The sequence below is a fragment of the Pagrus pagrus genome (assembly GCF_965226575.1).
Source record: "Pagrus pagrus genome assembly, chromosome: 12".
Taxonomy (NCBI): domain Eukaryota; kingdom Metazoa; phylum Chordata; class Actinopteri; order Spariformes; family Sparidae; genus Pagrus; species Pagrus pagrus.
In genome coordinates, this window is record NC_140196.1 from 18,514,932 (window position 1) to 18,529,372 (window position 14,441).

At 41.9% G+C, this 14,441-nt stretch overlaps 1 protein-coding gene across 2 annotated transcripts in view; it reads right to left on the minus strand.

The window, feature by feature from the left end:
* The window catches only part of atp1a2a (ATPase Na+/K+ transporting subunit alpha 2a), a 41,571-nt gene extending 29,215 nt beyond the window's left edge, over positions 1-12,356 (minus strand). For both annotated transcript variants that reach the window (XM_084369586.1, XM_084369585.1), the window contains exons 1-7: positions 12,213-12,356; positions 11,238-11,309; positions 9,722-9,781; positions 8,715-8,918; positions 5,107-5,220; positions 4,523-4,657; positions 2,328-2,445 (exon numbers count right to left, since the gene is read on the minus strand). In XM_084369586.1, coding sequence (XP_084225712.1) covers positions 2,328-2,445; positions 4,523-4,657; positions 5,107-5,220; positions 8,715-8,918; positions 9,722-9,781; positions 11,238-11,309; positions 12,213-12,224 — 715 coding nt within the window. In that variant the 5' untranslated portion in view covers positions 12,225-12,356. The remainder of the gene's footprint in view (positions 1-2,327; positions 2,446-4,522; positions 4,658-5,106; positions 5,221-8,714; positions 8,919-9,721; positions 9,782-11,237; positions 11,310-12,212) is intronic.
* Positions 12,357-14,441: the final 2,085 nt, after the last annotated feature.

A 14,441-nucleotide genomic window follows, 5' to 3' on the forward strand; every position in this document is an offset into this window, starting at 1 on the left:
GACTTTACAGGGACTATTTTCTCAGGAGAAAGTAGCGTCAAGTAAAACTGTTCAGACATGAGGTGTGGATTATCAGGATAATAACTCGAGGAAATTGTTTCCGGAAAGAAAATGTTGCTAAACTGAATAAGTGTCGCTTTTGATTCTGCGAGCATCCCAAACAAAATATCATTTACCTCAATTGTATTAGGATGGAAGCAACCGAGGGACAGATGTTTACAAAAGCTAGACGCATGAAATACAAACAGTCTGCGTCACTGTACATCACAAAGAGAGTTATATGAGAAAATATGATTGTTTTAAATGATTTTTTGTCATTTTTAACATAACCAACGCAGACGGAGCAAACAGCCTAGAAGGCAGACAAAGCTCGACATGTTGTGTTCATTTTACCTTCTGAGGCAGCTGGATTTGCGAGATCACGTGTGTAATCTTGCCGATACATCTTGCCAGGCTTCAAGCTATACGCTTGTAGTCGGTCCAAAAATGATCTAACCAATCAGCCTGCTTTGAAGAAGTTGAGGCGGGTGCGGTTCAGATGTGATGACAGCAAGAAGCGACTGCTAGCTTGTAAACAATGGTGGCCCCTGGAGAGGTTAGCATGGATGCTGCCATAGCAGCAGGTTTATCAGAACTGGACGACATTTGTTCATTAAAAGAAGAGCAAAGAACGGCAATGATGGAAAATCTGTTTTCACTTTTCTCTCAACGGGCTTCGTTAAGAGTTTGATTTAGTTCATGGCACAGCTGGCAGAGCTCTACTGCTAAGTTAGCCTGTGATAGACGATTACAGACAGATGGTTCGTCCAATCACCTTCCAAGTTTCTTTGAAAGCGCCTGCCCTTTTCCAAACAGTTTCTCGCGGCTCCTTCCCAGATGGATTTGTCAAACAAACCCTTTTGTGAATCAAACCATCTGGCATGTCAGGTTAGCATTTATTACTGAATTGAATTTCTGAAAAAAGCAGGCGTGTACATGAAAGTTATTATATCAGAGTTGGATGCGATTAAATCCTGAATCTCAGTTTCTAAGTGAACAAAAAGGGAACATTTTAACTACTGTAATTAGCGAACTCCATCTACTGATGCAAATTATGTGGTGAGATTGAAAGCTCATGAACAGCTATTAATTAGATCTGGTGGTGAGACTGTATCCCTCAACTGTTTCCAAGGTCAGGAATAAACTTTGAACCTCAGCTGATGCCATTTAGAAGCTGGATCCTCAACGAATGATACATTTTATTAAACTAAAAACACAAATCTTTTTTTTTCCAAGTGAATGAATTGTACCTCGGAAACCAACTGTTCACTTTATATACGTACATTCAAAATGCCATCCTTAAGACAGAGGATTTCAAAACAAATGTAGCGCGTTCTCACCCAAACAAAAAAAAACAGGAGTTTTAGAGACGTTTAACAAATGGCAGTAACAAAAATACTAACAATAGGTATACTGCAACAGTACTTTAATGTTAGTACTTTTAATTCTCAGGAAAGAATGCCCCTCCAGTGTAAACTTGCCTCAAACTCTGGTATATTTATAAGTTTTCATTCATTCATATGTATTTTGCCTTTGCCCCAGAGAGTCTGTGTACAACACTGCCATATGCTTTTCAGCCTCTAGATGGTGATTAACATCGGCGCAACCAGCGTGATTGATTTTTCTGTCACCAAAAGCATAACCCTTTCCTTCAAATCTGTCCGTATGAAACAGCAATGCTTCTTTCCACAACATCTGAAATTTGCTTGTGTATTTCTTTCTCTTCTCCATTTCTCTCCCGTTCGACTTACTAACTCAGAAAGACGAGACGCAACATACAGTACTGGACACTGCCAGAGACAGGCTGTGATAACTAACAGGAGGAAAAAGTGGGAAAATTGTCATAAATCGGGAGGAATACTGGAGAATTGTGATCCCGGGAGAATGTCAGGAGAGGGCAATGAAAAACAAGAGATTCATGAGAAAGTCGGTCGGATTAGCAAGTATGTATACATGACCTACATTTGAATTTAGAGGTGGATATTGAAGTGGCAGATTCTAACATGAAAATCCCCATTCAAATACTCCCTGCATCACCCTCAGATGATTGATAGCAACTGCAACCATCTAAAATCCCCATTGGTTTGACAATCATTAATAATCTGTACGTGCATTCAAAAGTCAATAATTGCACACTGTACTGTAAGATTGAGGGACAGCTGCTCTGATAATTCGTAACATACTCTAGTTGGGTGGCAGTGCAAAACCATGTTGATCTCCAGATGGCTAAAAAAGAGGACATTTAGAGGCGATAAGAGACAATCTTGGGCCAGATGTGGCCTACTGACCCTCGACACAGTTGGTGGAAAAGAAACAGATGTTGCGTGTCTCCAGTGGATTCTCGTGTGTGAACTCTGGGGACCGAGTCTGAGGCTCAGATTCTCCCGTCAGAGAGGAGTTGTCCACCTGCACAGGGAGAAGGGAGAAGAGAGAGCAGTGTTACCCAGAGAGACCGAGGGATAGACACAGGAGAGAGTGACGGGGTGAGACTGACAGGGTGGAAAAGAAAGGAGCGGCACTTATCAGCAACAAGTGCAGTGATGTAACACTTGTCATGTCAAAACCATCTTCTGCTTCCGTCTGATTTTTATCACAGCGGTCAAACTGAAAGGGTGACATTTTGAGAAATGGCATGTAAACAGAAGAAAGGACAGATTGAGCTGAATATTGAATTCTCAGAGGAAAACAAGTAAAACCGGGTGTAACAAAATGTTTGGTCACTAACTACGACATCCCAGGATATGCTCTGCAAATAATACCACTGCAATGGATGCACTGTGTACATCTGTTATCTGAAAAAGCTGCATCAAGGACTTGGTATAACAAACGGATGGGCAATCAATTTTAGATTGTGATCGATCCTGAGGGCGTCCACACTCTACTTTTCAGGCGAACCGTATAGATTGCAGTATTTAACTTCACAGACCAGCAGATCTGTGCTACGAGAACAAACCAAAAGATTAATGTTGATAACTACAGTAGATGGCTCTGCTGATTGGACATTTACTTCACGTGGCTCTTTCTACTGTGACACATTGTAAATAATGAAAGTTAGTTATAGCTAGGGACATGGAGGATGAAGAGCTTGTGTCAAAAATAAAACTATCTGTGCTGCAATTTTAAAAGCACAAATGGAAAATTTTCATAGGCTATTTCAAGTCGGGCAATAGTCTGAACTGTTAGTAGAACAATTTGAGCAATTTGAAGAAATCTTTTTGGGCTCTGGGCAAATGTGATGATCATTTTCCTCAATTGTTGCCATTTTATGGTTTAAACGATCAAGTCAGTAATTGTGAAAATAATCTTCAGCCATAGTGGCATGGCTGTCGTTTACTCCACCACTTTGGTCCAGGCTGAAATATCTGATCAACTAATGGATTGTTGTGGAATTTTGACATTTTCTCTTTCATGTTCCCAAGAGGACGAAGACCACTGAGTTTGGTGAGCCCCCGACTAAAGCTTGAGGTTGACATTTTCGGGTTGGCGAGAAATATAACAACAGCTGGTGGACGGATTTTCATGAAATTTGGCAAAAGCATGCAAGGTCTCCAGAGAAATAACCCTAATAAATGTGTTGATTCACTGAATTTCCATCAAGCACAGTCAATAAGGTGAAGATTTAACTAATTCAGTGAAATATCTCCAAATCTACAGGATGGATTGGCACAACATCTTGCACAGAAATTCATGGTTCCCAGAGGATGTGTTTTTTAATGACTTCACAGTGACCCCCTGACCTTTCCTGTAATGCCGGTTGTACCTGAAACTAGAATTACTAGTAGTGGATGCCTCTACACACTAGTCAAGTTGCTGCTCCTGAGCTATGTCAATGAATGAGGGCGCAAATTCTTTATGCAGATGTCACAGTAAAAGTTGACCTTTGACCTTTTGGATATAAATGTCATCACATACAGTGCGCAAGAGTCCAAGTGGATGGTTGCACCAAATTTGAGCAAGAATGGGACAGTCTGACAGAGAGCCCAAAAACAAAACAAAAAGTTAGCTCGCCACTTTTGGGTTTTTTTGATTCTGTATTTTTTCTATAGATATCACAATAACATCATTATAATGAATTCTATTGGTCATAATTGTGTTGTAAAAAATCTGATATCTCTAAGGGCCTTGTTCCAAGTGAAATGTCTCAATAACTACTGGGTGGATTACCAGGACATTTGCAACAGACACTGATGTGATGTGAAAATAACTGTGGTGATTGTCTGACTTTTCATCAAGCTAAAAATTTCAACCAATACTTTTGTTTATGACCAAATACCTGCAGAACCAAGGACAATCCCATCAGCATCAGCTGTACTGAGCATGCTAATACACTAACCTCTAATGATAAACATTTGATGAGAAGAAAGCGTTGAAAGGAGGAGAGTGAAAGATAGAAAAAAAAAGTAAACAGCAAGTCAGCTGAGATACAGTAATCCCATAGAGACCTCAAGGCTCCCCAGGGCTGAGCAGGGCACCCCTCCCCTACCTTGCATCCGCTAGAGGAGATCACTCGAAGGTCAGCTGGGATGCGGTCTCCCCCTTTGATCTCCACCAGATCTCCCTGCACCACAAGCTCAGCATTGATATGCATCTTCTCCCCCTCCCGGATCACCAACGCTTGCTGGCATGGGCAAAAAGGAAGAGAGAGACGAGAAGGGAGAGGGAGCATGAGAAAGAGAGAGGGAGTTTGGGAACAGAGGGAGGATTTAGTCAGAGGAAGAGAGAGAGAAGAGCGATAAAAAAAAAAATGCCAGAGGGTGTGGAGGTATGTGAAAGGGAGAGATAGAGGGAGGAAAAAAGAGAGAAAAGACAGGTAGAGGAAAAGGAGACAAGGGGGGAGTGAAAGCAGCCTAAATAGATTAAAGAATTAGGCAATCGAAGTGCTAGAGGTGGATAACGCGAGGGGAGTTTTTATGCAAACACACTCACAATCCGAAGTTGGCTCAAACATTTATTCTTCCTTTGTGCAAGCCTATTAGGTTTCCACTCAAGTGAGTGTGTAAGCCCTACTTGAGGGACAGCTTATTGATTCAGAAAGCTCTGAGACTACACCAAACACCATCAACATACCTGTGGCACCATTTTCTTGAAGGAGTCCATGATTCTGGAGCTCTTGGCCTCTTGGAAGTAGGAGAAACAGCCGGTGATGATGACCACAGCCGACAGCACCACGCCCAGATACAACTGAAAAGAGGGCAAACCCGAGCCACAGGGGGTGAGGTTGGTTTCATTATCGACTTAGTTTGGTTCATCTAAAGGCACGTATAAGCGTAGGAAAAGGGATTTACAAACCTTACAACAGTTTTAACACAGCAAACCACTTAAATGCAGAGTGCAAGAGAAGAGTTAGGAGGGAGAAAACCTGGGAAAAGCTCTCAGCCTTAGTGGAAGATTTAGAAGGAAAAAAAGTCGTCCTGGAGCTGAATTCTCCTGTACTATCCCTGTCATCTTGGACGGTTCATGCAGTGAAAATCTGTCTCCCAATCCCAGAAAACCAAGAACTGACAGTGTGATCTGAGAGGCCACCAAGAGACACTTTCTGACCTTAAGCCTGTTAAAGCGAGGACCATTTGTTCTGGTGTATTTTATTTTATTTTCAGTGTAAGACTGTCATGGGTTTAGCTCTTACTGATGCAAACAAGACAGCCAGGCACTCTGGATGAAAGCATCTGCCAGCTGGTGTACTGTATGTCTTGGACTTTTGGAAAACAAAATTCCTAAACCCTGAAAAGTTTCCCTTTCGGTAGGTTCTGCTTTCATTTGACAGCAACAACAGAATGTTTTGCTTTTTCATGCTTGGATGCCTCTTTTTTTACCGTGGCAGTGCAAACTCTTCTGAACCAGGAAATACATCTGTATACTCTGAAAATCACTTGTCAGTGTTTACAACATTTGCCTCCAATTCAGTGTTCAGTGTGCAGCTCCTGGTTCTGTCTACACTGGGTTTTTTTTTTAGCAGATGTAAAGCTCAGCTCTTTCTCCTCTTCCCGCTACGGGAGACATTTGTTCTTGTTCACCAACTGTACAGAATTGTAGGAGAAACATCTGTCCAAGAAGCTGACACACTTGAATCTAAGAAAGTTTCAAGGATCAAATGCTTAATTTCCGGATTGCAAACATGAATTTTAAAATATTGCTGCAATAATGTGTAAGTTCACAGCACTCTCAGAAGCCACAGGATGTAAAAAAAAAAGTTGCTCAAATAAAGAATCTTTCAGCTCGAATACATAAAAAATAATCAAAATTAAGTTTCTAATCCGACAACAGCAACGTGTAAAGTTCAGAAAGGGTGGATTTTCATCTTAAATGACTGCTTGTACATTATGCAAAGGCTCAAAGTGCCAAAGCCGCAGGCAGTCGGGGCTTTGAAGTAGCTCACCAGAGCATCCAGCTGTACATACTCGGTACTGAATATAGAGATTAAATCGAGGGGAGAGATTAAAGTTATCACGTGTGTGTATGTGCGTGCGTCTATCTACTGTATTTTACTGTATGTTATGCAACGGCTTAATGCTGTCTGGGGTTTGGGAAGCGCTGAACGATGATTGCATAATGACTCAGAGCCATAAAGTGCAGTATGGATGGCTGCTTGGCTCCATCTGATCAGCGGTTGGTCCGGGTATTTATCCGTGGTAGTGCCAGGAATGATGCCAGTGTCAGCAGTTGCTTTTACGTCACACTCTCTGATGGGGGGAGGGGGGGACTCAGTGTGAGCTAGCAGTTCTACGCTAATGAGAACAAAAGCCTGATGTGTTTTTATGGGCTTTGAATGCTTTTTATTTCTTGCCTGCCTATTTTAGTTTCCCTCATTTTCCCTCGTCTTCCTTTACACCGTTCCCCTTAGTGGACGTTGGCTCAGTGTTTGTTCATGTGACCTAATTGTGTTGCCAGTTTGGCCAGGACTCTTGGACAGAAGATTTAGATCTCAAGAGGCCCCCGTGGTTCAGTAAAGGTCATATTAAAAAAAAAAAAGGTTAGGGAAATCCACTAAAATGAAATGGGGACATTTTCTGGTCTCTGGTGTAAGGTTGAGCTTAATCAGATTAAGGATTTAGTTTTAATTAGAATAAAGTATGCATTTATATGGCAAGTGCATGTGCAGTGTGTGTATCTGTATATGTGTAGGGCTTCGAAACAATTAGATATCATCTCCACTTCTTGGTGTTCAGTGGAATTATATCGCCTCACTGACAGATGGTATGATCACTTAACAAAATTCAGTTGTCCAAGTTAATGACTCCATATAAATTATAATTAATAACAAATGAGTCATTTAAGATTTGTTTTACTTCATAGATTTATCTTTCTTAGAAGAAATTCTGGCACAGCCCAGCACATAATAAACAGGCTGCTTACTGCTTACAATTTTCATTTATTTAATTTTAAATATATTTCGGTTTTATTGGATAGGACAGCTTGAAGTGTGACAAGAAGCAGAGGTGAGAGAGAAGGGGTATGACATGTAGCAAAGGGCCACAGATTGGATTCGAGACTTTGGCTGCTGCAGCAAGGACACAGCCTCTGTACACCGGGCGCACACTCTACCAACTGAGCAAAGATCATTTTATATGTGATTTTTTTAAAATATATTTGCCATCAGGGCCGCTCATAAGAGGGGAAAGGGGAAAACCCTCTGGGGCCCAGCTGCTAGTGGAGGTCATGACGACCAGCGACAATCTTATTCATCCTAAATATAAGCAATGGCAACCACATTTTATTATGAACCAAATACTCACCATTACTTTTCAAAACAACAAAAATAACTATTTTATTTATTTTTGCTTAAGTGGAATGCAGCCTGTTTAATCATGAAAACCCCCTCTCTGGAAAATGGTATGAATCACTTTTTTGTACGCAACATCAAAACGGGCAGACAGCCAGACACATGACCTGAAAAATTTACTGATCCAAACTTATTAGCAGCTAACACTGGAGTGAATTCCCTTGTTATGCCAGGACCGGCACATAAATCAGAATGCCAGAAAATAAAAGAAAAGGAAAGAGCTGGAAGGAGCTGGCAAGAGCTTCAGACCCAAGTAATAAAGTAATGTCCAACTTTATTCAGTCAGCTCAGAGAGCTGCTCCCAGCCAGTCTGGAGACGTCAACCCTAACTTTATAGCTAATGTTACTATTGGCCAACACCCTCTGTGAAAAAGAGGATGATGCTGATAACTGCAAAGATGTTCTGCCTGCGTTCCTGTTGGAAAGAGAGAGCCCGATCATGTGTTGATATGAGCACAGGTTATGAATGGTCGGGTTAAATAAGTACAAGCGTTTATTCAGGAGAGTGCTGTTATTTAGTTACTTAGGTAATGTAGGGCCTGTTTAACCATCATAATGTGTATTTTGACATTGAAAATAATAATAAATACAGTATATCATTATTATTTTGTGATATTGGACCCAACTGTAAGGTTGAAAGTTGAACAAAATGCGTATATTTTATCTGCCTGTGCATGTATCTATAAATATAAACCCCTATCCTGAAAATACAGCTGAATTCATGTGTGCCTAAAGGTGTAATTATGTGTTTGTGTGCATATGCCTCAGTGTACATCTTGTACCTGTGTTCTAACAGTAGCCTGTGTTTGCATACCTGCATCTCTCCCTGTGTGTGATTAATATGTATGGTCTGCGCTCGCACATATGCATTCATGTTGTACAAGCAGTTTCTCACATTGTCATTGGGTGCCTCGTCCTCTGTGGCCACCTGGATGCTGTAGGCCAGGAAGCAGAGGATGGCACCGATCCAGAGCAGGATGGAGAAGCCACCGAAGAGCTGACGGCAGAACTTGACCCACTCGGGGGTGGTGGGGGGAGGGGTCAGGGCATTTGGACCGTCTCTGGCCAGAATCTCCACAGCTCTGGCGTTGGTCAGGCCCTGAGGGAGAGCAATTTTTAGGAATGAATGTCTTTTTGCATGCGCTGGGAATCTTATTACAACACAATGGCCCCATTTTCACCGCGGCTTAAAAAGCAATTTTACTGTTACAGTTGCAGAACATCAAGTATTCTTGCCTGGCCTATTTAACACCATGAGTATAATAAACCGGGCGACTCTTCTCTTCCAAGGTTTTATGCCGTAGAACTGTTGGATTTAACTTTATTGAACATTTTTTACTGATTTTATGCCATAAAGTGTCAAGGTATAATTCACAGAAAATCCATGGGGTACTATTATTTAATTAAATTGGGGGGAAAAAGACACACGAACGGTGTCTCTTTCAAGCTTTACAGGTTTTGGCATTTTTATAGCTTGTGATCTTTTTTGGAGCGCCCCAGCTTCTGTTTTTTTCACAACACTAATCTTAAAAAGATAAAAATCAGTTTCACTACACCTGCAGTGTCAAACTTAAGGTAAGCGGCAAATGTGGTTACAGTGTGGAGACTATTTTTAAAAAATGTGTTTGTATCTGCCTGTTTATGGGATTGTAGGAGTTGTCGCATCAAAGTGTGTGAGTCTGTGTGAGGGATTAGAGATGAATGAGGCTAAAGGTGAGCCGGGGACGCTGTGGTGGATCCAACCTGACCAAAGTTACGCTTGGTCTCAGTTTGGATGTTCCTTTCTCGAACAGGCAAGCAGAGATTACATCTCTCTGGGAGATATTACAGCAACCCTTTGTTGTGTGTCTGTGTGCCAGTGTGCAGGTGTAAATGAGAGCGCTCGTGTTTGTGTGTCGTTACCTGTGTGAGGTCCACTCCGTAGCGTTTGCCCAGATCATCTAGAGCTATTTTGTGGTCGTCCTGCGGGGATAAAATGATGCTTTTATTATTTGTGCTTCAGTGGAACAGAAACAGGGAACTGAATTAAAGTCATTTTAATTGGCCAGTAAAATTACTTTAAAGAAATTTTGTCTGATGTATCATGGCTGGGAAACTATTATTTTACAGGGATACATTTAACATCCTACTTCCCAAGCAGTGAGGCTGCAACTGTGAGGGAAGGTTTAATAACTCACCAGGGTAACACTCAAATAGATCATGAGGGTGAATCTCTGATGCATTGCACACCTCCATCTTACTGAAAAAAATACTTGACTCTCTCTATCTGACATGGATTCAGGGGCTTTATATATATGATTCATTCCTCATGACAGATCAAACAGGTCAAAGAGTGATGTCCACTCCTCCTGCATCTCCAAGCAGAGCTGAACAAACGGTCGGTTCTCCAGAAGGAAAAATGTGACCCATTAAGAGAGAAATTGGAAAAATCCAGCCTGAAAAACTTTTAACACTGTTAGAATGCGTCTGGGTATGCTGTGACTGGGTTCAGGCATGTTTGCATTGTTATTCCTTTGCAACTGTCCAAATGCCACCACAAGATATTTCCACTCTAGCTTAAATGGAGCTTGGTGCTGGAGCAACGAAAAATTCAGCTCGCAGCTGTCAGGATGGTGTCAAGCCCCGCAGAACGAAGGGCTCCTTGCCTCACTCAACGATAAGACAGAGAGAAATCCTCCAATATCTTCAGCTTTAGCAGAGGGGCACAATGAAACGTAGCTGCAAGTGATTTGGCCGCAATCACCGACATGCCCCAGTGTTCAGAAAACAGTTTGCCAGTTAGGCTTTATTTATATAACCCTACACTCTTTATTGATCAGCCGTTGTCTGGTGGTTGTTTATAGGATTGCTGGGACAAAACGTAGGAAGGTAACAGAAGAAGCACATGAGGCAGAAGTAAAATACAACACTTAATAACAAAACTGCCCCTAAGTGTCGACAGCATCCAAGGAATTCTTCTCTTTAATCAGCCACAGGCCAGCTTGATAATTGACAAGAGCAGCTTTATCAGAGATACTGCGTGCAGCAAAACTTAGCCCAGTTTTCATGGGCATCGCTTGGCTGCGTTTTGACAGCACCTCAAAGAGCTACAGCTCTGCACAAGACAAAAACTCTGCACTACACTGCTGGTGGCCCACAAATTATTCAGTATCTTTCCGAGTACAAAGAAGAGCAGCCAGAGGGTGGTAGAACAGATAGAAGAGGACAGGCTGCCTTAGAAGTCATCTACAGCTGACTACACTAAGCAGGTTGGATTGCCATTTTGTTTACGGGCCACTGTTTTCATTTATGGCCCTGTTAAATAACCCGGTGTCTTCGGTGTAACGTTGTTTGGGGATCGTTTGGGAGCAGCGGCGATGGAATCAATCACCGGGCAGAGTGAGCGTGAGTTGGAGCTGTGACAGCTTGTTTTTCTTACCAAGGCCACCTCCTTCTTCAACTCATCCAAGTCCCTGTCCTTCTTCTTCTTCCCTCCATTCTCAGCGCCACACTGGAGGGAAAAAAAGAGAGAGAGATTACCACACATCAGGCCCGTAGGCTATCATCCCAAACCTCCACAGGAACTAAGTGGGAAAAGTCACATGCTTGTAGACACATTGTGCCTCGCCATTTACATTCACAGCCACGTATTACAACATCAGGGAGAGCACAATGGACTTTGTGTACACTGGTTCATTTCAATCTCCCGGTACTATTGGCAAAACCATTTACTGAATATGGAGGAGAATTTTTTTTTTTCTCAGAGCGAGTTCCTCATTTGTGTGAGCGGCAGAGTGTGTGTGTCAAGAACAGTTGGGAGAATGGTGCATCATGGAAATCATCTGCTGCTGTCAGTCTCCTCTTAGCAGCACGTGTGCATGTCAGTGAAGGAGGGGAAACGCGGCGAGAGCGAGGGGAGAGTGTGAGCAAGTGACACAGTGAAAAAGTAATCAGAAAGAGCCAAAGAGGGAGCACAGAGCCGGTGGAGTGCCTGAAATGTGTCTGGCATAGCAATTTCCCCCCACTGTGTGTGAGGAAGATTACCAGCCTGTCCTCCCATAAAGCTAAATGGAATGGGCCTGATGGAGAATAAAAACAAAATTACGTAATTACCCAAGTAAACAGCAAGCCGGGAACAAAACTTATTGAGGAGAAAAGCAATCATCCTGAGATGTCCCCTCTTTACAAAAAGAAGCATTCTGACACACAGATATCAAGCCCTACAGACGAGTTTAGGGATCTCAGTGTTTTTCCATGATGCATGTCCACCCCATGTGCTGTTACTGTACATGAGCTGAACAGTTAAGTTCATTAAATGTATCGATGTAAGGACGGGCTTCAGTTTAATGAATAAAAAAGACAGAAATAAGATAAACAGTTATTGTAAGTTTAAAAAAAAATGTAGAGAACTTACCCCTTTCCCCATGGTGGATGTCCAGACGTCGGTAGGTTATAATGTGAAGGACATTGCTCAGGGGCCTTGACACAGCTGAGACCTCCCGCCCCCATTCATGGAGCACACTGGTGGCTTTTTTTGGGCCTGGCACCCCCCACACCAAACATCCCGTTCCCTCTTCTTCTTGCTCCCTCCTGTCAGGGTAACCTGAGACACTCACACCCCCACCACCACATTGCACCCCGCTACTCCATTCCTATCCCAGTCCTTCTCTGCTCACACAAAGGGGGTTTCTGTGTGTGCGTACCTGCACCTGCTCAATATGTCCAACACCCCCGTACACACAACAGTCACATGGTCCTGCAGAGAACAACAGCACATCAATCACTGCTGTCAGCACAACAAATGGAATCTCGCTGTGTACATAACACGCAGCTTTTATAACAAATGTGATAATGAGGGACTGATATCAGCGCTTTGAGATGTATCATAGGAGTAATCGGTGGTTTGGATTCTCAGCACAGATTGTATCCTCAGGATTGTTCTGCCCAAAAAAAAGTGATAAACTACTAAATCACATGTGAATTGTAATCGCAGGTGAATTGTTTGAAATCTTTTTTTTTTGCTTGGATTCAAATTGAGCCAATAAAATGCTTAAAAAAGAAAAAAAATGTCCAACATATGTACAACATACGGTGGTTTATCACTCCGGTGCCCACTCAGCAGATGCAGCCGATGATCCTGTGTCAGATAAGCACCAAATGTCTTCTCCCTAGTCGATGATGCGTTTTGAGTTGATTTTACGTTTGGACTCTTCCCGTATTGCAATCCTTCCAGTTATGTATGAGCTGTAAACTTTGAAGTGTGTATGAGCACATGCAGTGTGCTGCTTTTCAAGGCTCCTTCAAAATGTTCTCCCGCTGAAGGGCTTTTGAAAGGTATGTTTACTTGCTTGTTTGTCCTTTTCACTAAAGTTCAGCATTTGTACTTGGTGAAGATAAACCAGTTTTTTTTTATCTAATTTTATTAGAAAGAGTAAAATATTAAATTTTTAGCTGTAAGATAAGTGTAAGAAGTCAGCAAACAGACCGAATTGAACCTGAATAGGTCAAGCACTCCGAAAATGAGAACGCTAACATCATGTTTAGCTAGTATTTTAGTTTCTAACCTTAAGGGAGACTAGTTACTTTTAAAAGAAGAAGAAAAACATAATCTTTACTTACAATTTAAGTCGATTTCACAATCGACCAAACACAGCTCATCTCAGTTCAATACATTCAGGGGTTTTGCTCCTACAGCCGCTAATGTTAGCTTCATTTAGCTAATGTTGGATATGGTTCTGTGTATTTTAACATATCACAGATACACATTTAAATGGTTTTATTATAAAAGTCAAACAAACAACTTACTCAAGACCTATTCTGGAAAATTCAGTGTCAGTGTCCATTACCTATCATCTTGTCAGTTACTGATCAATGGGAAAGCGGTGAGATTATAACAATTTGTCAGATTCCCCGTATTTCTGCGACTTGCAACCTGGAAAACAACAGCATAACATTTTCCTGGCATTCAAGCTTCCCACCCTGAGCCTGACGTCAGAGGAAAATGGCCACCGAGTGAATACTGTCTGTACCTTGCACATTAACATGAAATGAAATATGTATACGTCCCAAAATGTGCAAGTATTTCTTTAAGAAAGTTGTTTAATCAGATACATTCTCGTAACTTCATGTGTAGGATTCTTCTTGGTAGCATCAAAACGGACGCTGCGGCAGACAGCATGCCATCACCGCCTCAGCCAGACATTCAGGTGCTGTAGCTGATCAGGTCAGTGGGCATCAGTTGAACACTGTGGTTGTACTGTGTGTAACTGTGTGAATATGAAGCAGAGCATTTCTGAAAAGGTCATATATGCTCACTGAACCCAGCCAGCATGTTAAGTCAAAAAAAATTAAGCCTCTCGGTAAATTATACCTCACTTTGTCACCCTGTAAAATGTGAAAAGGTTGTGAATGGTCACTGAGCGTTTATTTTCAGTTCATCATCATTACTTTTAGCTAGTCCGCTAACAAAGGGCAGCATGGGGTGAAACCATTCCGGCTCACACCTGCTGCCACAAAGCACAAGTTTAATTCTGAACCCAATTCCCTTTATGTTTAAAAGAAAAACACCTGGTGGTCCAAATTACATCGTCTGCAATAATCTTATTGTGTATGCAAATGTCTTTAGATAGCTAATAAGGCTGGT